This window comes from Panthera tigris, chromosome X, assembly GCF_018350195.1.
Source record: "Panthera tigris isolate Pti1 chromosome X, P.tigris_Pti1_mat1.1, whole genome shotgun sequence".
Lineage (NCBI taxonomy): Eukaryota > Metazoa > Chordata > Mammalia > Carnivora > Felidae > Panthera > Panthera tigris.
Window position 1 is genome coordinate 15108017 of NC_056677.1, and position 22364 is coordinate 15130380.

Sequence of the window (22364 nt, forward strand, 5' to 3'; positions counted from 1 at the left end):
AGCCAGGCGCCCCCTGATTTTTTTCTTAAGGCAAGCGACATATCAGTAACTCATAGAGAGGCACTTAAAAAATTATGAAGATGGTTTCTTTCCAAAATTTGCAGGTATGTTACTTCTATCTAACTATAAAACATTCTTAGGTATTCACTAACGCTTGATTAGTGGGACTATCCATTACAACACTGTCTAATTCAAGTTTCCATAGCTTAGGGCCATAGGAATTCATCTCCTAGAAAGACCCAAGGGGTTCCATCTGTGCATTACACGTCAGGAAATGGAAGGTCATAGAAATTCATTTCAGAGGTAAGGGAGACTTGAAGACGACCTAGTACAATTTTATAGATCTAGAAAACTGGCAGCGTAGTCACTTAGACTATAGATCATTATTTCAAAAATTGCTTATTTACCCACAGTAAGCTGCATGAGAAAATTAGAGTGTGATTTGTAAAAATTATAGCTATACTGGTTTTCTACTGCTGATCACAAAAACTGGATCCAGGTTTGTACGTCTTTGCTCAACACAAAAATGAAAAAAAAATTCTTAAATAAATCATTTGAAAGATACTATCTTTTAGGGCTTGGAGTTCAGGGGACGAAAAGAACTACAAAATAGGTCCTAGGTAGGGAAAAGACTACAGACCAAACTAGCCCACCCACCTCACACTATAAGTGAAGAAACAAGCCCAGAAACATGAAGGAATCTGCCCAAAGTTTATTCATTTGGTAAAATGTTTAAAGGCCTACTGCATACGCCAGGGACTGGGTTGTAGCAGGAAATGACACAAAGCCCCTGACCTCAGATAAAGTTTGCATTGTAGTCATATCATGCAACTCACTTAAAAGTATTAAAATTCTATTTTGAAAAGATCCTGTAACTGGACATTTTTTACGAATTCAAACTCATCCCCTCCTGCCCGTCCACTAAAACCCAGAACGTTAGACCTTACCATGAATCCAAATCAGTGTAATAACAAATCACATATTAGGAGCAAGACAAAAAAAAAACGACTATACGGTTGAAATACACCACCGCATACTAAGAACTCTGTGTTCGGTTCTTATTCGTTCAATTAATGAGATGATTAGAAGCAATTCTAATTTATTCGCCAAAGTGAGACTACTGCCCATTTCACATTTTTCATTTCTCTCTTCTTTAACAAAATTCTATATACTGTAATGAACACTACAGCAACAGGAGTAACTTTTACTTCAAGCTACGTGCATTCCTAAAAGAAACTAACACAATTGCCACAGACGTCATTGCAAAAGCATCCTCGATTTATATTGATGTTTTTTTACAGCAGCACTGCGATCTTATGAACACAAGACTTCTTGCCAAGATCAATGTGTTTCTTATTATTTCCTTGAAGTAAAGAGACACCCGCCTCAAGGTACATTTCAACAGCGTATTCCCTTGGAATATCAACTTACTCCCTGATAGATTAAATCAGTGAAGCTACTGCTTTTATCCTTCAGATCTCCCTCAAGCTTTATCTGGTCCCTTGGGAGTACAAATCCATTTCAGGATGAATGAACATGGCTAAGTTTCAGTCAAAGTTGGGTAAAAACCATCTCCGACTGCTAGAGGGACTAAACACAAAGGAAACGGTTAAGAACACAGGTTCTAGAATCCTAGCACCTCCACTTTCCAGCTGTGTGAACTGGGAAGTGACTCAAACTGTCCAAGCCTCCGCTCTCTCATCTAGGAAATAAGGGATTAACACTTGATTGTTGCTATTGTCCGGATCCACTAAGGTAACACATGAAGCATTTACAAGGACATCATGCATAGCACATTTCACCCTTGAACAACACGGGTTTGACTGCGCGGGTCCACTTACACGCAGATTTTTTCAATAAATACAGACCAGTACTGCAAATGTATTTTTTTCTTCCTTACGATTTTCTTAATAACATTTTCCTCTCTCTAGCTTACTTTATCATAAAAATACAGTGTACGGGGTACCTGGGTGGCTCAGTCAATTAAGCATGCGACTTCAGCTCAGGTCATGAGCTCGCGGTTTGTGAGTTCGAGCCCCACGTCGGGCTCTGTGCTGACAGTTCGGAGCCTGGAGCCTGCTTCGGATTCCGTGTCTCCCTCTCTCTCTGCCCCTTCCCCACTCACGCTGTCTGTCTGTCTGTCTCTCTCTCCCCAAAATAAATAAACATTAAAAAAATTTTTTTAAATATAGTGTATAATGCGTATAACATACAAAATATGCATTAATCAACTATGTATGTTATCGGTAAGGCTTCCGGTCAACAGTAGGCTATTAGTTGTTAAGTTTCTGGGGAGTCAAAGTTATGTGCACATTTTTGACTGTACAGGGATCGGCACCCCTAACCCCCGTTGTTTTTTTTCAAGAATCAACTGTAAACCTTTGAAATGTTAACTCTTCTATGTGTAAGAATGCTTTCGGGGGCAAGTCACAGAATACCCAATTAAAAGTACCATAAACATTAAAGACATTCATTTAGCCCACTTAAGAAATCCTAAAGCACACAGTTCTAAGAAGGTTCATCCTGCAGCTCAGGAAGACCCAGGCCCTTTCCATGCTTCTGTTCTTTCACCTTCAGAACACTATTCGCTCAACATCTTCTTTTTTTTTTAATTTTTTTTTATCGTTTACTTATTTTTGAGACAGAGAGAGACAGAGCATGAATGGGGGAGGGTCAGAGAGAGAGGGAGACACAGAATCCAAAAGAGGCTCCAGGCTCTGAGCAGTCAGCCCAGAGCCCGACGCGGGGCTCGAACTCACGGACCGCGAGATCGTGACCTGAGCTGAAGTTGGACGCTTAACTGACTGAGCCACCCAGGCGCCCCTCGCTCAACATCTTCAAACTCTCAGGGTATCTCCATTTTCCACTGGCACTCACTACCTCCTCTCAATGTATTTAAGATGGCGACCAGTGTTCCAGGCATCAAATCCAGACCCAGAAACATCCAGATACAGCACTATCTGACAGAACTTCCTGCAGTGATGGAAATATTATGCATTTGCACTGCCCAGTACAGCAACCACTAGCCCCATGGGACTCCTGAGCACTTAAATTGTAGCTAGTGTGACTGAGGAACTGAATTTTTAATTTCATTTAGTTTTAATTAATTTAAATTTAATAGTCACATGTGCCTAATGGCTATCATATTGGACAGCGCAGCTCCAGAAGAAGAAAAACTATTTCTCCTTGAGTCTCATTTTAAGAGTGGGGAAATTCTGGGGGCGCCTGGGTGGCTCCGTAGGTTAACCTTGTGACCTCAGCTCAGGTCATGATCTCACGGCTCGTGAGTCCAAGCCCCAAGTCGGGCTCTGTGCTGACAGCTCAGAGCCTGGAGCCTGCTTCAGATTCTGTGTCTCCCTCTCTGCCTATGCCCCTCCCCAACTGAGGCTCTCCCTCTCTGTCTCAAAAATAAATAAACATTAAAAAAATAATTTCAAAAAAGAGTGGGGACATTTTTCCTCAAAGTCCCCCAGCAGATTTTCCCATGTGTCTTATTGGTCAAAAGGAAGCCACATGCCCACTCCTAAAATCAAACCCTGGCAAGGAACAGCATTTCCACAGTTGGCTTAGAATAATTAGGATTTGCTCCTGAGTCATGTGGAAAGGAGCAAGCACCCTGTGAAGCCAGGGCTTGGCCAGCAAGTAAAGAGCAAGGAATGGTTGGCATATAAATTTGATCAGTAGTATATGCTGTACCGCTTCTGCTCTGTCCCAATCAGGGATCTGTAAACTAGGGCCCATGGGCCAAATCTCACGTTTCTAACAAAGGCTTCCTTGGTGCAAAGCCACACCTATTTGCATATTGCCTATGGCTGCTTTGCCTACACCAACAGAGTTGACTAGTTGCCACAGAGACTGTGGATGACGCATGAATCCAAAAATATTTATTAGCTGGCTCTTCACAGAAAAGGTTTGCCAACCCCTGGTCTAAACGGACATTCCTTATGATTAAAATCACCATTGTTAAGGATGTTGGCTACAACGTACTCCTATTGCCAAAAGCAAGTACTTTGTGCAGGCTGATGTGGAGGACAGAGTTCTGGAGAGCCGCTTTCAAGGACCCTGATACTATTTCTTGATGAGTAACTTTCAAAGTTACTCCATTGCTTTAAGCTTCAATCTTCTCATCAGCAAAGTAGGGATAATAGAATTTTCTTTGCCTACCTCAGCAGGGACATGGTGAGATGACGTATGCCAAGGTGCCTTGTAAACCATGAAGACCTACAGAAATATCCAGTTGGGTTGTTGCTGCCGCTGGGTTTTTTTTTTTTTAATAAAGTTTACTTATTTATTTTGAGAGAGAGAACACAAGCAGAGGAGGGGCAGAGAGAGAGGGAGAGAGAGAATCCGAAGCAGGCTCCGCACTGTCAGCACGGAGCCCGGTGCGGAGCATGAACTCGCGAACCGTGAGATCACGATCTGAGCTGAAACCAAGAGTCGGACAATCAACTGACTGAGCCACCCAGGTGCCACATCTGCTGCTGTTTTTAAAGTCTGGGACTATGAGCTGTTGCTACTGGATCCTACCAAGGAACACTGGGACTTTTCCATGACGAGCAAGGCAAGGATAGCGCTGGCAACTGGCTGATTTGCCAGTCAGCAAAAGCCACTTCGGGAGCTTTTATCAATTTAGAAATCAAGAGATTGATTGGCTTCGCTGTAACTTTAAGACCCTTTGAAATCACCTTACGTAAAAACATGAAGTTTAAAAACTATTTTTTTTTATTATTTTTTTTAACGTTTATTTATTTTTGAGACAGAGAGAGACAGAGCATGAACGGGGGAGGGTCAGAGAGGGAGGGAGACACAGAATCTGAAACAGGCTCCAGGCTCTGAGCCATCAGCACAGAGCCCGACGCGGGGCTTGAACTCACGAACCGCGAGATCATGACCTGAGCCGAAGTCGGACGCTCAACTGACTGAGCCACCCAGGCGCCCCTAAAAACTATTTTAAATTGTTTCCAATTTCACATTAAGAATTTTGAATTGGAGAGCAGCTTTGAAATGAGATGGCAGACATAAGTGGTTCTTGGTTCAAAGCAGACCCCGAAGATCCCTGGTAAACCCAGGACAGTGAATTAGGAATCTGAAGACTGTCCCTACTGGACAATTGAACGCACAGAATCTCAGAGTTTGAAGGAATCTTAACAGGCAATCAGCTGAGACCCTTCATCATAGAGAGGCGAGGACACCACTCTTCAAGAGTAATTCTAGCCAATGAGCAGCCACTCCATTGCGGCCTATGCAAAACTTCAGAAGAGTAACCTATGTCGTATCAGAACTCACTGGCTTCAGACGAGGGCGATGCTGGTGACGTAAGCTGAGGGGAGAGGCTCACGTTCTAGAGTATCTCTAGGCCTGTGACTAGAGTCACAAATCAAAACCAGTCAAACGACAAGAGTTTATTGAGCACTTAGTCTGTGCTAGACTATGAAGGATACAGAGAGGAAAAAGTCGCCACCCTCACCCACAAGGACCTGACTAGATATTTCTTCATACCTGAAAAGAGAAAACCAGAAGGAGGAGCAGAATTCGGGATATGATGATCACCTTCAACAATGCCTAGCAAAGTGTCCTCACACATCTGAAGTGTTTAATATGTATTCATTTTAAGGTTAGTTTAAAATGTATAAACAGAAGTTAGATGTACAAACAATAGCAACAATAAACAAACAGATACAAAAATACCCAAGCTTCCTTTAATGTCTAAGAAGGTTCCATCTTATTTTTGAGCCTCTATTCCAGAGGTTCAGGAAAAGCATTCTTAAACCTGATGATTTAAGGTAGCTCTCTCTTTTGCTCTAAAATGATCTCCAGTTAAGTCAATGTCTTTTGGAAAAATGCACAATCTTTGTATTCCCGCCCCTTCCTTCCGGTAGTCAAGATGGCTTCCAGGTTGGGAATGGGGCGCTAGTGTCCTTCTGGCAACAGGGACCAAGGGCCTGGATCTGTGAGCCCACCCCATGTTGAGCACTGGGTTCTCAATGACGTCTCCAAAGATCTCCCTCACCCTGTGGGGTTCCTGGCTATCCAGTTGGCATTCACTGCTGAAGGCTGTGTCACTGGCCCCCATGGTCAATTCTCTCAGTAGCCCACCCTGGCCTGCGGGTCTGTCTCTTGCTGACCAGGTCCCCTCAGGTCCCACCATTGTCTGTCACATCCTGCACCTGGCTGCTAGTCTAAATTGTCTACGCCATCACTTTTGTAGCCCTGTCCCTGCACCTGGCTCACAACACGGCTACCCACAAGGAAAGCGAGGGCCAATCAGAATCCCTACCCTGCCCCACAAGAGACAAAAGAGACTTGAAAAAGACATCACCTCTAGCCTTCTTTCTGCCCAAACGCACTATGCCACCATCTTTCATCTCTACCATGCGCCCCGTGTTGACGTAGAGGCTGCTATGAGGAGTTCTGACCAGGACTTCCAAGTGGAAAGTCAGACACAAAATGTCCTCTGCTTTCAGTTTCCTCCTCAATCTATCCAGAGCCTCTACCATTCCCTGTCACCACTTCTACCTGCCGGGGAAAAGAGTGAGGGTCTACCAGAAGCGGCCTCATGCCTGTGTCGGGGTAGTGGGAACTCGGAGGGCTGTAAGACTGGCTGAGCATCAGATCAACGCCATGGTATTTAAAATCTCATTTGCACAGACGGGGAATTGAGAGGGAAGGAGTGCAGCACCCGGTTTGATACTAGAGGACAAAGTCAAACAAGACAGGTTCCCTGCCTTTCAAGAGCATTACAGTCTACGCTCCTACAGCCTTAACGTGCACTGCACAAGGAAGAACAAAGACTTGGATGGACAAAGCGTGAGAAGGTGAGAGGAAATAAGACAGTGAGGCCTTGGAAGAGGGGAATTAGAGAGGAATCTACCACTGGAAATGCCTGCAGCACAGAAAGATCTAGGCCCAGACCAGAGAGAGAAAGTTGGGGATTATAGCTCATGAGCTCACTAAACTGGCTCAAATGTGTAATTGTTTCCAAATGGGGAAGACAACTCTGCAAGAATGAGATTATAACCATCTTCCATTATTATGTCATTTCACCCTCTGGAAAATAGTTGTACCTAAAAGAAGACCTCCTTCAAAGACAAAAAAAAAAAAAAAAAAAAAAAAAGAGAGAGAGAGAGAAAGAAAAAAGAAAAAAGGCATGGCATAGCCCAGGAAAGCTAGAGGCCAGAAAGTATAGTTACCTACCAAAGCTCATCTGGGATTCTGGCAGACCAAGAATGATTCCCTCACACGTTACCAAATTATACAACTGAAAGCGCTAAGGCCTAAGGATTCTCTCTGTTGGCCAGTGGCCTAATAAAAGACTGTGAGACCGACCTCTCCTACTGTTAATTAAGAGCTGCTGAGTCACTCTCAGGCTTCCAGGGTGAAGCTACTGTGTTTGCGATCCACAGCCCCCAGAGCCCAGGGTAATGGCTGCTCTCTGGCAGCTTACCCCAGACCCCCTCCCTCTCCAGCGTCTCCCCGTGCCTCACCAACACGTGCATTCGGTCTCCAGGCACTTACGAGGCAGCCTGGTGGAGTGTGAACAGCATAGGCTATGGGTTCCAACAGGGAATCCCCCAAGCTCTCAGGCTCTGTGCAAATGACTTAATCTCTTTGATACTCCATTTCTTCATCTGCAAACTGAGACTAAACCTATCTATCATGATGCGTTTTTGTGAGGATTAAATGAGATGACGTACATAAAGCACCCAGCAGGGCCTGGCCCAGGGCAAGCCCCCAGTCCTCATTAGGTTGCTTCCCATCAGTCTCCCACCCGCCTCGCCAAACCCTTCTTCTCCCTTCTCACGCGGCCCGGGACGGTGCACTAAAAGGACTCGTGACGCATTGAAGTGCATTCGGCAAAGGAAGTACCTAATGCCGTCATATAAGGTGACAAGTATAAAGAGATATGGACAAAGAGAAAAAGGAGCAGGGCGCCTGGGTGGCTCAGTCGGTTAAGCGTCGTCCACTTCAGCTCAGGTCATAATCTCACGGTTCATGGGTTCGAGCCCTGCTTCAGGCTCCTGCTGTCGGCACGGAGCCCACTTCCGATTCCCCCCCACCCCTCCCCTCCCCTGCTCTCCCTCTCTCAAAAAAATTATTTTTAAAAAAAAAAGAGAAAAAGGAGCATCGGGGAGAGAGATTTACTTCTTTTGAGGAGATCAGGGCAGATTTTATAGAGGTAGTGATATTTGGCTGGACCTTGGAAAATTAGTGAGGTTCCAAGTAGGGGGACCCCAGAAAGCTGAGGGAGGGAGTAGGGAAGTATGATAGGGAAGGGAGTAAAGCCCATAACGGGTACACTAATGAGCGGGTTACTACTAAGGGTAACTGTGGCACAATCCAACAATCTACTAGGTTTGTAGAACATACCTCAGCATCACCTCGCCAAGGGACGAGGAAGCTGAAGCAGGTGAACACAAACTCTCAGCCCTCACTGTTCTGAAGCGTTAACTCCCTGGCGCTTCTGGCTTATTCCACACACGGGCCACACATGGTCCCATCGGCACAGATCATTCTCGGTCAGAGAGACACGGGAGCCGTCAGCGTGAGTGTACTTTCCTGTTTACCTGCCCCCTTTTCATCATGTTTAAATACATTTTTTCAAAAAGACTTACGTCCCTGGGGACATTTACTCATCAGTAGAGTGGGGACATTTGATTTCTGCTCCACCAATCCCACAGTGACGTTTTAATGCCCCGAGAAGACGATGTGCGAGCATAGTTTACATAAACGTCACAGGCCCGCGACAGAGTTCGTAACTTGTGATCTCCATCCGGGGGGAGTTTGTGCCCCCTACTTATGTCTTCGGCAAGCTGTGCAGGCAGTGTAGACTCTGGGCCAATCACATCAACATCACCTGGGAGCTTGTGCCCTCTACCTACTGAATCAAAGACTGTGGGGGAGGGACACAGAAACCTGTTTTAACAAGTCCTCCAGGGCATTCTCCTATCTTGAGAACCGATGTTTTCAGAGGTTTGAGAACTCTGGCTTTCTGGTTATGAGCACAAATTTCAGAGCTGGCCACAAATCCCAGTCAGCCACTTCCTCGAGTAACTTACTTAGCTCTCTGAGACTCAGTGCCTTGATTTGGGAAATGGGGCTATGGCTAGGATCTCTCCTTCATGGATTTGGTTGAGAAGCTTAAGAGAGTGAATACGTGTAAAGCAGGTAGGAACCTGGCACACTATAAGCAGTCAGTATGCACTTAGCTCGTGTCATTTCTTTTTGTAAAGTGTGGTGGCTTCTTGACATGCCCCAGTGCCTACTGTTTGAAAGACTGTCAGTTGTGTTTCAGCCTGTTGGGAAGTTTTCCACTTAAGTTGTGTGTGTGTGTGTGTGTGTGTGTGTGTGTGTGTGTGTGTTATTTACACGTCATTGTTTGCTGTCCGTTGACACTCGCTTTATCCAGCGAAGCTTCCTTGCTCCTGCCACTCTCCTCTGAATAAGAAAGGTATTTCTCTGTGTGGCCTTAATAATTCTTCTTAAAGGGGCACCTGGGTGGCTCAGTGGGTCGGACGTCCGACTCTCGATTTCGGCTTGGGTCATGACCTCACGGTTCGTGAGTTCGAGTCCCGCATCGGGCTCTGCGCTGACAGGTGAAGAGCCTGCTTGAGATTCTCTCTCTGCACCTCCCCCACTTGCTCTCTGTATCTTTCTCAAAACAAATAAAAATACACTTTAACAAAAAGAATTCTTCTTAAATAACATTGCAGGCGAGGATGCTTTCCATTTGCATAGCATGGTATTCTTTTGGCAGCTGTACCTACAGATGTTACAGCCAGGATTTCTGGCCTTTCTGCTGCCTTCCTTTATGTACCTTTCCTCCTTGTTTCATTCTAAAGATCCTCTTTTCTGAAAACCATTCTGCTTCATTTGGCTAATTCTCCATCTACTTCCCTTAAAGCTTCCATGCAGAAGTGCCTTCAAGTAGATACTTTTTTAAAAAACAGATAAACACCAAAAATGCACCCTCACGCATGCGGTCAACTGATTTTTGACAAAGGTACCAAGACCATTCAATGGGGGAAGAACAGTCTTTTCAACAAAGAGCGCTGTGAAAAGTGGCTATCACGTGCAAAAGAACAAAGGGGGGCCCTTATCTCAAACCATATACAAAAATGAACGCAAAATGGATCAAAGCTCCTAAACACAAGAGCTAACACTCTAAAACTCTTCGAAGAAAATGCAGGGAGAGATCTTCAGGACATCAGATTTGGCAGCGATTTCTTGGATAAGACAGCCAAAGCACAGGCAAAAAAGTAAACAGAGATCAATTGGACTTCGTCAAAATTAAGACCTTTAGTGCATCAAAGTGCACTATTAAGACAGTGAAAAGATAACACAGAGTAGGAGAAAATAGTTACAAATTGCGTTATCTGGTAAAGGATTTAATACCCAGAGTATAAAAAGAACTCTTGAAACTCAACATCAAAAAACCCCCAAACACCCCAATTCAAAAATGGGCCAAAGGTTTTAGTAGCAGCTTCTCTAAAAACAGATCTATATTATGTCCACTGAGCACATGAAAGATGCTCCCCATCACTAATCAATAAGGAAGTGCAAATCAAAACCACAAGGAGATTCCGTTTCACACCCACTATCGGCACAGCAGGAAACAGGAAGTGTTGGTGAGGACACAGAATCCTTGTGCCCTGCCGGGAGGAATGTAAAATGTAGTGCCACTGTGGGAAACAGTGTGGCAGAGCCTCAAAAAGTCAACCACGGAATCACCATATGATCCGGCAATTCCACTGCTAGGTTTATGTACCCAAAAGGATCGAAAGCAAGGACTCAAACTTGTACTTGTACACCAATGTTCATAGTAGCATTATTTACAGTAGCAAAAGGTGGAAATACCCCAAACGTCTATCAACGATGAATGGATAAACAAACTGTGGTCTACGCACACAATGGAGTGCTATTCAGCCTTAAAAAGGCATGCAGTTCTGATACATACTACAACGTGGATGAACCCTGGGAGCATGCTAAGTGAATAAGCCAGACACAAAAGGACAAATATTGTATGATTCCACTTATATGAGGTACCTAAATGACAAATTCATAGACACTGAAAGAACAGAGGTTACCAGGGACTGAGGGGAAGGGAATGGGGAGTTACTGTTGAACACGTACAGACTTTCGGGGCGCCTGGGTGGCTCGGTCGGTTAAGCGTCTGACTTCGGCTCAGGCGCCAATCTTGCGGTGCGTGGGCTCGAACCCCTCGTCTGGCTCTAGGCCGGCAGCTCAGAGCCTGGAGCCCGTTTCGGATTCTATCTCTCCCTCTCTCTCTCTCTGCCCCTCCCCGGCTTGTGCTCTGTCTCTCTCAAAAATCAATAAACAGTAAAAAAAGAAACACGTACAGAGTTTCTATCTGAGATGACGAAATGTTCTAAAAGTAGACAGTGGTGATGGCTGCACAAAACTGTGAATATATTTAATGCCAATGGTTAAAGGGTTAAAATGGCAAGTCTTATGCTTATTTTGCAGCAAAAAAATAAATTCTAAGTAAACACACATTACAGAGATAGAACGGGGAAAAAATGAAAAAAAAAATTTAAAAAGCAGGCACCTTACCTTCCAGGGATGTAACCAGAACAACATGAAGACAGATGATGGTAAGAAACATCTTGAACAGCAGAAGTTCTTCGGGTCTGCCAGCATGGCCACACTGCCTGCCACAGAAAAACATCCTGGAATAAAATAAGGGGAAAACATCATCATCACAGCACGCCATAATCACAACACAGAAATACCCAAGAGGTCAGTTACTTAACCAAGGCAAACTGCAATCCTGCTTCCTTTAAATTACTCTGGTTCCAGAGAACTGGCAATGCCAGCCGGGCACTGGCTACAAAAAGCAAAACCTATATTGATTATGGGAAGACCACCCAGTGGGATATCGTATTACATTCAAAATTATTTTAAAAAACAGGGGCACCTGTGTGGCTCAGCCGGTTAAGTGGAGGACTTTCGATTTCGGCTCAGGTCATGATCTCACAGTTGGTGGGTTTGAGCCCTGCGTCGGGCTCTGTGCTGATGGTACAGAGCCTGCTTAGGATTCTCTCTCTCTCTCTCTCTCTCTCTCCCCCTCTCTCTCTCTCTCTCTCTCTCTGCTCCTCCCCCACTTTCTCTCTCTAAATAAATAAATAAGCTTTGAAAAAATTATTTGAAAAACAAAAACCAGAAACAGACGCACAAATGCAGAAAACAAGCTAGTGGTTGCCAGAGGTGAGGAGACAGGCAAAGTAAGTGGCAGGGATTAAGAGGGACAAAGTTCCAGTTATGAAATAAATAAGTCACGGGGATGAAAGGTACAGCATAAAAAACAGTCAGAGATACTGTAGTAAATTTGTATGGTGTCAGAAGGTAACTACACTGAACCATGGGGAGCATTTCATCGTGTACAGAACTGCCAAATCACTAGGTTGTACACCTGAAACTAATAGAAAGAATATTGCCTGTCAACTATACTTCACTTAAGACTGCGATTTTTTTAAAAAGACAGGCAAGGTAGTCCCTGTGAATTTATGGAAAACTTCAATACACGCAAAATATTAAGAGAAGAAATTAAAAACACAAAACACTGCATATATAATTAGTAACGCTATACAAACGCTGCTTAAAACGATGCTAAGAATCAGAAGGGGTTAGAGAATCCTATAAACATTCTACCCTTACTTATGTTTTATACTGTAAAAGGATTTCCTCTCTGTTACGTGTCAGCTCATGATCAGTGCTTGCATTTTTAGTAGCCAGGAGGGGAGAGTCAACATTTTTTTTAAAAAAGCAAAGTTCGTAACAAAACTGAATTTAAAAGCTCCGTTTACCATTCGTGCATCCATGCATTCGACATTTATCGACGGGCAATAAAAAGAAAGGTATCGAGGGGGGTCCGGCACGCTGAGAGAACCGCCAATCCGAAGACCGCGTCTGTCCCTCTCACGGTGGAGGAGCTGGCCAGCAGCACCCCCGACGGGCAGTCGGCGCCAGCAGCCGAGGCTGGCATGGGACGCTGAGGGAGGGAGAGGCCAGGCAGGAGATCACAATCTGCCCACGGGCTCAGGCACAAGCAGGCTGAGCGGCCAAAGAGCGGGAGTTCAAAGGTTCTGGCTCTGCCGTGCAATGTCGGCGTGACTCTGGACGAGTCCTTTCCAGTGGCCGAGATGCCCCGTCTAGCCAACTGTGATTAACAGGACCGACCCGAGAGTGCCGCTGTGCTAAGTGAGCACGGTGAAGCCACTAGAAAGGCTAGCTGTACTCTTGACTCGTTCAGTCAACCAATACCTACTTTGCGCCCTAGTACGTGCAGGGTGAAACAGTGCAGGGGTTATGTGGGTGAGGGCATGGACAGACGGGGATAAAACACAATTTCTCAGTCTCCAGGAAAAGCTGTCGGTCTTTAAGAATCCTGTAATTTCATAGCCATCACCAATGCCACGGAGGTAACTCTTTCCTTGGACACGGCGTGATAACGTCTCAGACCAGCAGGTGAATCCCTCTCCTTCCAAAGAGGGCTTACGTTTTTTAAATCAATGAATTGTATTATATATTAATACACTACGTTCACAAACTGTAAAATGTCTCTGGTTTGGCCCTGCTCTTCAGCGCGCTTATCCTCTCTCTCTTCATAATGGCATATTATTGACCCTCCCAAATGAGTCACTCGAACCAGAATGTTAATATAGCCGTGCAGAGATGTAGCAATGTCTCTCTGGAGGAAAATTTACGTGTCCGCTACAGCTACACGCAACAGTATTGATGAATCTCAGAGATACAAAGTTAGATAAAGGGGCCAGACGTGAACGAATGCATATCGTACAGGAGTCCATTCGTGTGAGGTACAAAAGCAGGCACAACTGACGGATGGAGCGAGGAGCAGGGGGAGCGGCTACCCCTGGAAGGGGGTGCGGGTGGAATAATTACAAGTGCGCACAAAGGGGTTTCTGAGGTACAGGTGCCGTTCTGTGTGCTGGTGACGTGGGTGTGTTCAGTTCCTGAAACTCAATCGAATTGGACACTTATGGGTCTGTCACAAAAAGTTGCATTTAAAAAGTTTAAAAATCAATCTATTTTTTTTATTTCTGAGTGCAGATCCCCCTCCAAAAGCACTGCTATTCAAAAAACAATCTGCATTTAGTGCACCAAACCTCTACCAAAAAACTCTCTCCCATACACATGCCCTCAGGCTCAACTCTACCTGGAATTTGTAGAACTGACTTAGAAAATTTACTGTACAAATATCGGATTTCAGAGCAGTTTACTTCTGGAAAGGAACTCAGAATTCACCTAGCCTCAAACCCTCATTCGACAGACCAAGGAAGAGGCCCAACCAACATGCTCTAGGCGATGGGTCAAGGTCATCTGGCTGTTTGGTGGGACTCCTACTCTTTCTACCAGACCACAATGCTGTCCTCCTGAGGATCTGTGTCTTTGGAAGTAAACTGTTCTGAATCCACCAGGTGAAATGAATCAACAAAGTCAAAACGCTATTATATAATTTCAAAATTTTTGCCACCTCATTCTTGAGCTTTGCCAAGTCCTAGGGGAGGACCTCCTAAGTGGTACATAAGATACGGTCAAAGTTAAATTAGTCAGAGTGCACAGGGACTGGTTATTATGTGCTGGAACTTGGGCCTCTGATCAAAATAAACCACGCCTTTTCACTGAAGAGAGCTTGTACTCAACTCCCAACGACAGCAGGAAAGGCCAGAATGAAGGGTGATTCCAGCAATCATCTTGAAAAGAGAACACAGATCAAGAAGGACTTACTACAGACCGGGTGCCACGGAAAAGACCGCTTTCAGTTGTCAAGGCTGAAATACCTTTCCTCAAGGCTGAATATATATTTCCCAAAAGGAGATGTTTTATCACATTTAAAATAACGTGGCTCCTATTGCCTTCTGTATAAACTAGACAACACCCTGCTAAGTCATCACGTCCTAGGATCACCGACCAAGGAGGAAATCTGTGGATTTTGAAAGCCTTATTCATTATACACAAAAGTCATTTTTACCTTTTTGAGCTAGAACTTTTCTTCATTTTCTGGTGTAAGTTGGGTTAGCTCAGTGCTATCTAGGCCATCGAGAAAGATGATTTGAATAGCCATCGACTCTTAGCACATTTTCAAGGTGCTAAGCATGGCTGGTGAGATAGCATCAACTGCAAAGAAAACTATCTGCTCGCATTTAAACAGTAAAATCTAGGGGCGCCTGGGTGTCTCAGTCGGTTAAGCGTCTGACTGTTGATTTCAGCTCAGGTCATGATCTCACGGTCGTGAAATGGAGCCCCATGTGGGGCTCCGCCCTGACAGCACAGAGCCTGCTTGGGATTCATTCATTCATTCTCTCTCTCTCTCTCTCTCTCTCTCTCTCTCTCTCGATGCCCCTCCCCTGCTCATGCTTGCATGTATGCTCTCTCTCTCTCAAAACAAATAAACTTAATAAATAAATAAATAAAATAAATAAATAAACAAACAAACAAAGATCATCCAAAATCCATCTTGGTCCAGGGCCCCCTTTTGTGGTTGTGGACTCTGATGTACATGGCTGCCACGACATATGCAATGATCGATATTTTTTTTTGACCTAAGTAACAAGAGGTGTGATAATTGTTCCGCAAGCCTCCTAGAAAATTTTATGTCTTTGAGAGAAAACAATTAACCCTCAAAAGAGCACGTGATAGACTGACATCTGTCTTCTCAGAAGAAACAATGGAAGCCAGAAGACCAAACAAGAACTGTGATATCGTTCACTACCTACAAATCCTCACTGAAACAAATCCTAAAAGATGTACGCGGGCAAACAATGAGATCTGAGATGCAACAAGGAATGAAGGAGAAGGAAAAGTGGTTAATATGTGACCAGGCCCATTCCTAACATTTGTGATATACAGGTTAAGAGTTTGAAAGGAGGGCCGGGGTGAGACGCCTGGGTGGCTCAGTCGGTTGAGCGGCCGACTTCGGCTCAGGTCATGACCTTGCAGTCCGTGAGTTCGAGCCCCATGTCGGGCTCTGTGCTGACAGCTCAGAGCCTGGAGCCCGCTTCGGATTCTGTGTCACCCTCTCTCTCTCCGCCCCTCTGCCACTCGTGCTCTGTCCGTCTCTCTCAAAAACTAAATAAACATAAAAAAAAAAATTTAAAAAAAAGGAGATCCAGGTTCCTGGCTGGCTCGGTTGGTAGAGCATGTGATTCTTTCTTTTTTTAAGTTTATTTATGTATTTTGAGACAGAGAGTGTGCGAGTGAGCATGGGAGAGGCAGAGAGATGGGGAGAGAGAATCCCAAGCAAGCTCTGCACTGTCAGCACAGAGCCCCACGTGGGGTTCGAATCCACGAACCATGAGATCAGTGACCCGAGCTGAAGTCAAGAGTCGGATGCTTAATCAACTGAGCCACCCAGGTGCCCCACACATGACTCTTGATCTCAGGGTCATGAGTTCAAGCCCCACAATGGGCATAGGGCTTACTTAAAAAAAACAAAAGGAGGTCCAATTTGCCCTTATTCTTCCACTAGGGCTCCATCTCAAATTACAAGAGGCTTTGTGCGTATGCATGCGGATACCCCAGCCTGTACGTTTAACCCCCCTCTCTCCCGGTAAGCAGCTACCCCTTGGTCATCCCTTAGGTCTAAAGGGATGTATACCTGCAGCATGAAGAGGCCTGCTCAGGTCCTAGAAATAGGCACAGAATGACCGGATAGGGGATTCCAGGGTCCCACGTTCCAGGTGGGCATCACTTCTTTGTGTTGCAAACTTCTCACCCTTTGGAGAGGCTATGACTAGGGAAGGGCCAGAGAGGGGCCTTCTAAAGCATGAGACACAGGTCAGACACCCCAGTTTCCCAGAGCTAACGGTGGCACTATATACTGGTAAATCCAAATGAATGTTTACTGTATAAAACATTAATATCTTGCAGGGATAAATGAAACATGACAGCATAAAAATATGACACCTATATTATTTACATATACAGTATATAATACAGATATAGATATCAATTAGGAGGTAAAAAAATGAAATTAAGAAGTTAAAGTCTTCTGGGGCACCTGGGTGGCTGAGTAGGTTAAGCGTCTGACTCCTGATTTCAGCTCAAGTCACGATCTCACGGTTCACGAGATCAAGCCCCGAGTCGGGCTCTGCACTGACAGTGCGGAGCCTGCTTGGGATTCTCTGTCTCCCTCTCTCGCTCTGCTCCTCCCCCATTCATGCACGCTCTCTCCTTCTCTCTCTCTCTCTCAAAACACATATTAAAAAATGTATATATAAATGGACTAAACGGTTCAATTAAAAGGCAAAGATCATCAGACTGGAAAAAAAGAATCCAAATATGCTATTTACAAGGACACAACTAGAACATAATGACACAGCAAGTTTGCAAACAAAAGGATGGGAAAGATGTGCGATGCCAATACTAAGCAAAAGAAAATATACTAATTTTTTGCTATATTATCAGATTATACTAATATCAGACAAATAATGCTTTCATTTTTTTAAAAGTTTTATTTATGTATTTTGAGAGAAAGAGAGAGAGACCATGTGGGCGGGGAAAGGGTACAGAGAGCTGAAGTCCCGGAGAGAAAGAACCCCAAGCAAGCTTTGCACTGCCAGCAGAGGGCTTGAACTCACGAACCCTGAGATGGTGACCTGAGCCGAAGCAGCCGGCCTGTGTGCACTCGCTCTCTCTCTCTAACTCTTCCCTCCCTCCTTTTTGAATTTTAAGAATATGTTAGGCCTTGTATTTTTCTCTCCATGTCTCTGAGCTCTTCTTTTGTATTTCGTACCTGGAGCTCCAGGTTGCTTCATTAGGCCCATAAGCTCACACAGAAAGGGTTCCTTTGTTTACATTACCTCCTTGAGTTCTCGCTTTCCCTCCATCTCCGGCCTGGTAATTCTTTTCTCTCTTGTTAGCTCTTTGCTATATTTAAGAAAATGCTCTTAATATTTTGTTCACAATTTTTTATTGTACCCAGCAGAAGGTTTGGTGTGAGTAAGTGAACCCAGTGTATTCTCGGATCACTGAAGAACATTTTTTTTCTGAGGTATTTGCTGAATCAGGATCTTTTGGTCGACTTTGAATCGAAATTCGGTTATGTTCTTACTAATAGTTTCCTGATTCTTTTTTTTAGAGTAGTTAAACATCTAACCAGAGACTCTAGGCGGGGAAAAAAAAGCAACCTTGAGATTCTCTGACTTCTTTGACAGCTGAATGATCCAAGTCAACTGCTTCATCTGCACTGAGAACCTCTCCAGTACCTCCCTTTTCAATTTCCACTTGTGCAAGTCTGGTTAGTCAACACTTATGACTCACTGTAAATATCTCAAAGGCATAAAATTTTCTAGGAGGCTTGCGGAACCATTATCACACCCCTTGTTACTTAGGTCAAAAAAAAAAATATCGATCATTGCATATGTCGTGGCAGCCGTGGTATAATCAAATTATGGCAATTAAGCAGAGGTAACAGAGCATAACCCTTACCGAGACCTGCCCTAAAGTGGTCTCAAGCTATCGCCCCCCTCCTTTTAAATCTTATTCTCTAGTTATTCTATATTTAGATAAAGATAGATTTATCATTTATTGCCGTTCAAAGTTGCACTGATGGCATACATATCTTTCAAAATATGATCGTTGTTAGTATGTTTAAAGAAATTGAAGAGATCTAGCACATTTCTTGGAGGGGTCCAGCAGGGCTATGGCATACAGTCACGTAGCTTATACACACTGTACAACCCCAGGGATTGCCATGTACATCAGAGTCCGCAACCACAAAAGGGGGCCCTGGACCAAGATGAATCTTGGGTGATCTTTCTCTCTTTCCTTTCGTTCTTTCTTTCTTTCTTTCTTTCTTTCTATTTTTTAATGTTTTAATTTTTTTGGTTTTTTAAAATTTATTTATTTTTAAAGTTTATTTATTTGTTTTGACTCTCCTGAGGAGCTTAAGTAGCTTACCAACCGAGCCACCCAGGTGCCCCAAATAATACTTTAAAGCAAAGAGCGTTACCTGTAACTAAAATGGTTCATTCCTAAAAGGTCCAATTCAATAGGAAGATGACAAATTTACATCTCTATCATCATTTGGTAAAATTCAAATAAGAAAGCCACTAAGGATACAGAATATTTGAATGACACATTTAACGAACCTGACTTAAAGACCATGTATGAACCCTCCACTCCATTTGGAGTATTTATGAAAACCAAGCCATACAAGAAGTCTCAAAACTGTTTTACAGAATTGGGGAAAAGAAAAGAAGCATGTTCTCTGACCACAAGACAATCAAGCCATAACAAAAAGTTGAACTGTTATTTAACAAATAACTTAGAGGTCAAACAAGAAGCCATAACATATATTAGAAAATATTTGGTAATATAATAAAAACACTTTTTCAAAACATGTGGGGCACAGCTAAAGACCTGTAAAGTTTACATCTTAAATGTACATATGAGAGGGGCGCCTAGGTGGCTCAGTCGTTTAAGTGTCCGACTTCAGCTCAGGTCATGATCTTGAGGTTCCTGGGTTCAAGCCCCGCATCGGGCTCTATGCTGACAGCTCCGAGCCTGGAGCCTGCTTCGGATTCTGTGTCTCTCTCTCTCTCTCTGCCCCTCCCCGACACGCATGCGTGTGCGCACACTCTCTTTCTCTCAAAAATCTATTTAAAATAAATTAAATACATAAAAACTTTAAATGTACATATTAGAAAACAAGAAAGCCTTAAAATTAATAACTTAAGCTCCTTCTCAAGAAGTTTGAGGGAAAAAACCCAGCAAATTAAACCCAAAGAATTAGGGGGCGCCTGGGTGGCTCTGTTGGTTGAGCCTCCAACTTCGGTGCAGGTCATGATCTCACAGTTCATGAGTTCGAGCCCCGCGTCGGGGTCTGTGCTGACAGCTCAGAACCTGGAGCCTGCTTCGATTCTGTTGTCTCCCTCTCTCTGCCCCTTCCCCACTCGTGCTATGTATCTCTCTGTCTCTCAAAAATAAATAAAACATTAAAAATAACCAAAGAATTAGAAAGGAAATAACAAAAATAAAAGCATAAAATAATGATAATAGAAAAAAAAGACATAAAATAAAGGTTATTAACATAGCCCAGGTTGGTGTTTGAAAAGAAAATTCTGGCAAATTTAAGAGGAAGGGAGGGAGGGAGGCAAAGGGGGAAGAAAAGAGAGAGTGAGTATCAGCAAATAACCAATAGAAAGAATTTAAAAAGCAACATAACTGAAAATGCTATAAACATACAAGATTAAAGGATCTTAGGAATAACTTTATTCAATAATTTTGAAAATCTAGACAGAAATGGGCACATCCCTATGTAAAACATACAACTTACCAACAAAGAATCAAGAAGAAAGAGTAAACATGAATCGATGTATAACCATTAAGTCTCAAAAAATTTCCCAAAGACAAAGAAAAGTCTGGTCTCAGATGTTTACACTGGTGATTCTAGCAAATGTTTAAAAAACAAGAATTTCAGTCTCACAAACACTCCAGGAACAGAGACAGACAGCACAACCTAACTCATTTTCACCAGGCTAGGACAACCCTGATGCCAAAACCTGACAAGGAAAGTCCTCACAGTTTGACCCATTTCATAAATCAAATGAGACTATTTACAGAAGTCTCTGCCATGCTCACAGAAATGTCTAGCAGCAGTTTCAAATCTTGTAAACTGGGGTAATTTGAATAAATACAGCACAAAAGGAACCATTCCAAACTTCAGCAACAAAATGTTTTGAAGATAAAGTCATCAAGAACTAAAGCCAGCAATGCTGTAAAAAGAGAAATGACCGCTCATATGCCCCCAAACACCCATGTCCTAACGATGACAGAAACTCGGTTAACCGGTAAGTGCTGCATATGAACTCCAAAATGGCAGCTTTGTGTGTCATTTATCATAGCGAAGTCAAGTCAAGGGGGAACCATATGGCATGATTGTAATATGAAGCTTTCACGTCTCTAGAAGCAAATGGAAGGACACGATTCGTTGGGTCTTGACGGTGCAAAATGATTTCCTCAGGAAGCATTAAGTGCTTTCTAACGCAGGGGGGAGAAAAAGCTTTATTCAATACAAGTGAATGCGATACCACATGTGCAAGATTAGAAATAAATCGTGTGCTTAAAGTAAACAAAACTCTGAGAGGCGTTCTACTTTTCAACTCCCTCAGTCATCTCCAAATTTCTCCGCTGCCCTACCTGCAATCCACCATCCTCTTGATTACCCAAAGGCAAAGCGAAAGCCTGCTTTTGTCTCTCCCCTCAGTCTTCAGGCTCCTCTCCCGACGCCCGGTAAATATGTCGAACAAAAGCATGCGTGGTAGAGCCGTCCGCCTGCCTTCGAATCCAGGCTCCACCACCTACAGTGTGACCTTAATCCGTCCCTTAAATTCTCTGGACATAAATTCTTCATCTGGAGGCACCTGGGTGGCTCATCTGGTTAAGTACCCGACTCTTGGTTTCGGCTCAGGTCACGATCTCACGGTTCGTGGGCTCGAGCCCCGCGTCGGGCTCTATGCTGACAGCACGGAGCCTGCTTGGGATTCTCTGTCTCTGTCTCTCTCTCTCTCTCTCTCTCTCTCTCTCTCTGCTCCTCCCCTGCTCGTGTGCACATGTGCTCTCTCCCTCTCAAAATAAAAAAATAAACTTTAAGATTTTGGAATTATTTCCTACATTCACCTAGTTTTGCTGACGTTGTTGTTTCAAGTTTTTATTTAAATTCTAGTTAACATATATGGTGAAATTGGTTTCAGGTGTAGAATTTAGTGATTTTTCACTTACGTACAATACCCACTGCTCATCACAAGTGCCCTCCTTAGTACCCATCCCCTATTCAGCCCATGTCCCGTCCACCTCCCTCCATTTGTTCTCTGTCATTAAGTCTCTTAGCATCCATCTAGTTTACAGAAATTTATTGAGGTTCCGTTACATGCAAGGTACTACACATGGGACTTATGATACTACGATACACAGGACAGATATCTTTCCTGCCCTCCAGAACTCACAGCCACTATGCACTTGGATTCACTGGTCATTGGTGTAGCCAAATAAATAGTGACTTTTTTTTTTTAACTTTCTCTTCATGGTCCATGCGAGTCAACTTTGCCTAAAAACAAAAACAAGGCACCGGAACACAACATCCTCTCCCGTATAGACTCAGTCTCCACCTCACCCCCACCCCAGCGGCATGCAACTCCACCCACAGCAGGCACTCAAAAAAAGATGTTTTAATTGATTTGGTCTGGAATCTGTGGCTACACAATAATTTCATCAATATGGAGAGGAAAAAAATAGGAGACTCTCCTTACAAGCCTCCCCAAGATGGTGATCTGCACCGAAAGATGGGGACAGGGGTGGGGCAGAAGTACATGGTTTGTATCATC

At 43.8% G+C, this 22364-nt stretch overlaps 1 protein-coding gene across 1 annotated transcript in view; it reads right to left on the reverse strand.

Moving 5' to 3' along the window:
- ADGRG2 (adhesion G protein-coupled receptor G2) overlaps positions 1 to 22364 on the reverse strand; it is a 121867-nt gene that overhangs the window by 57120 nt on the left and 42383 nt on the right. Inside the window, exon 3 of the mRNA XM_042974619.1 lies at positions 11572 to 11687. Within this exon, the coding sequence (XP_042830553.1) occupies positions 11572 to 11686 (115 nt within the window). The 5' untranslated portion in view covers position 11687. The remainder of the gene's footprint in view (positions 1 to 11571; positions 11688 to 22364) is intronic.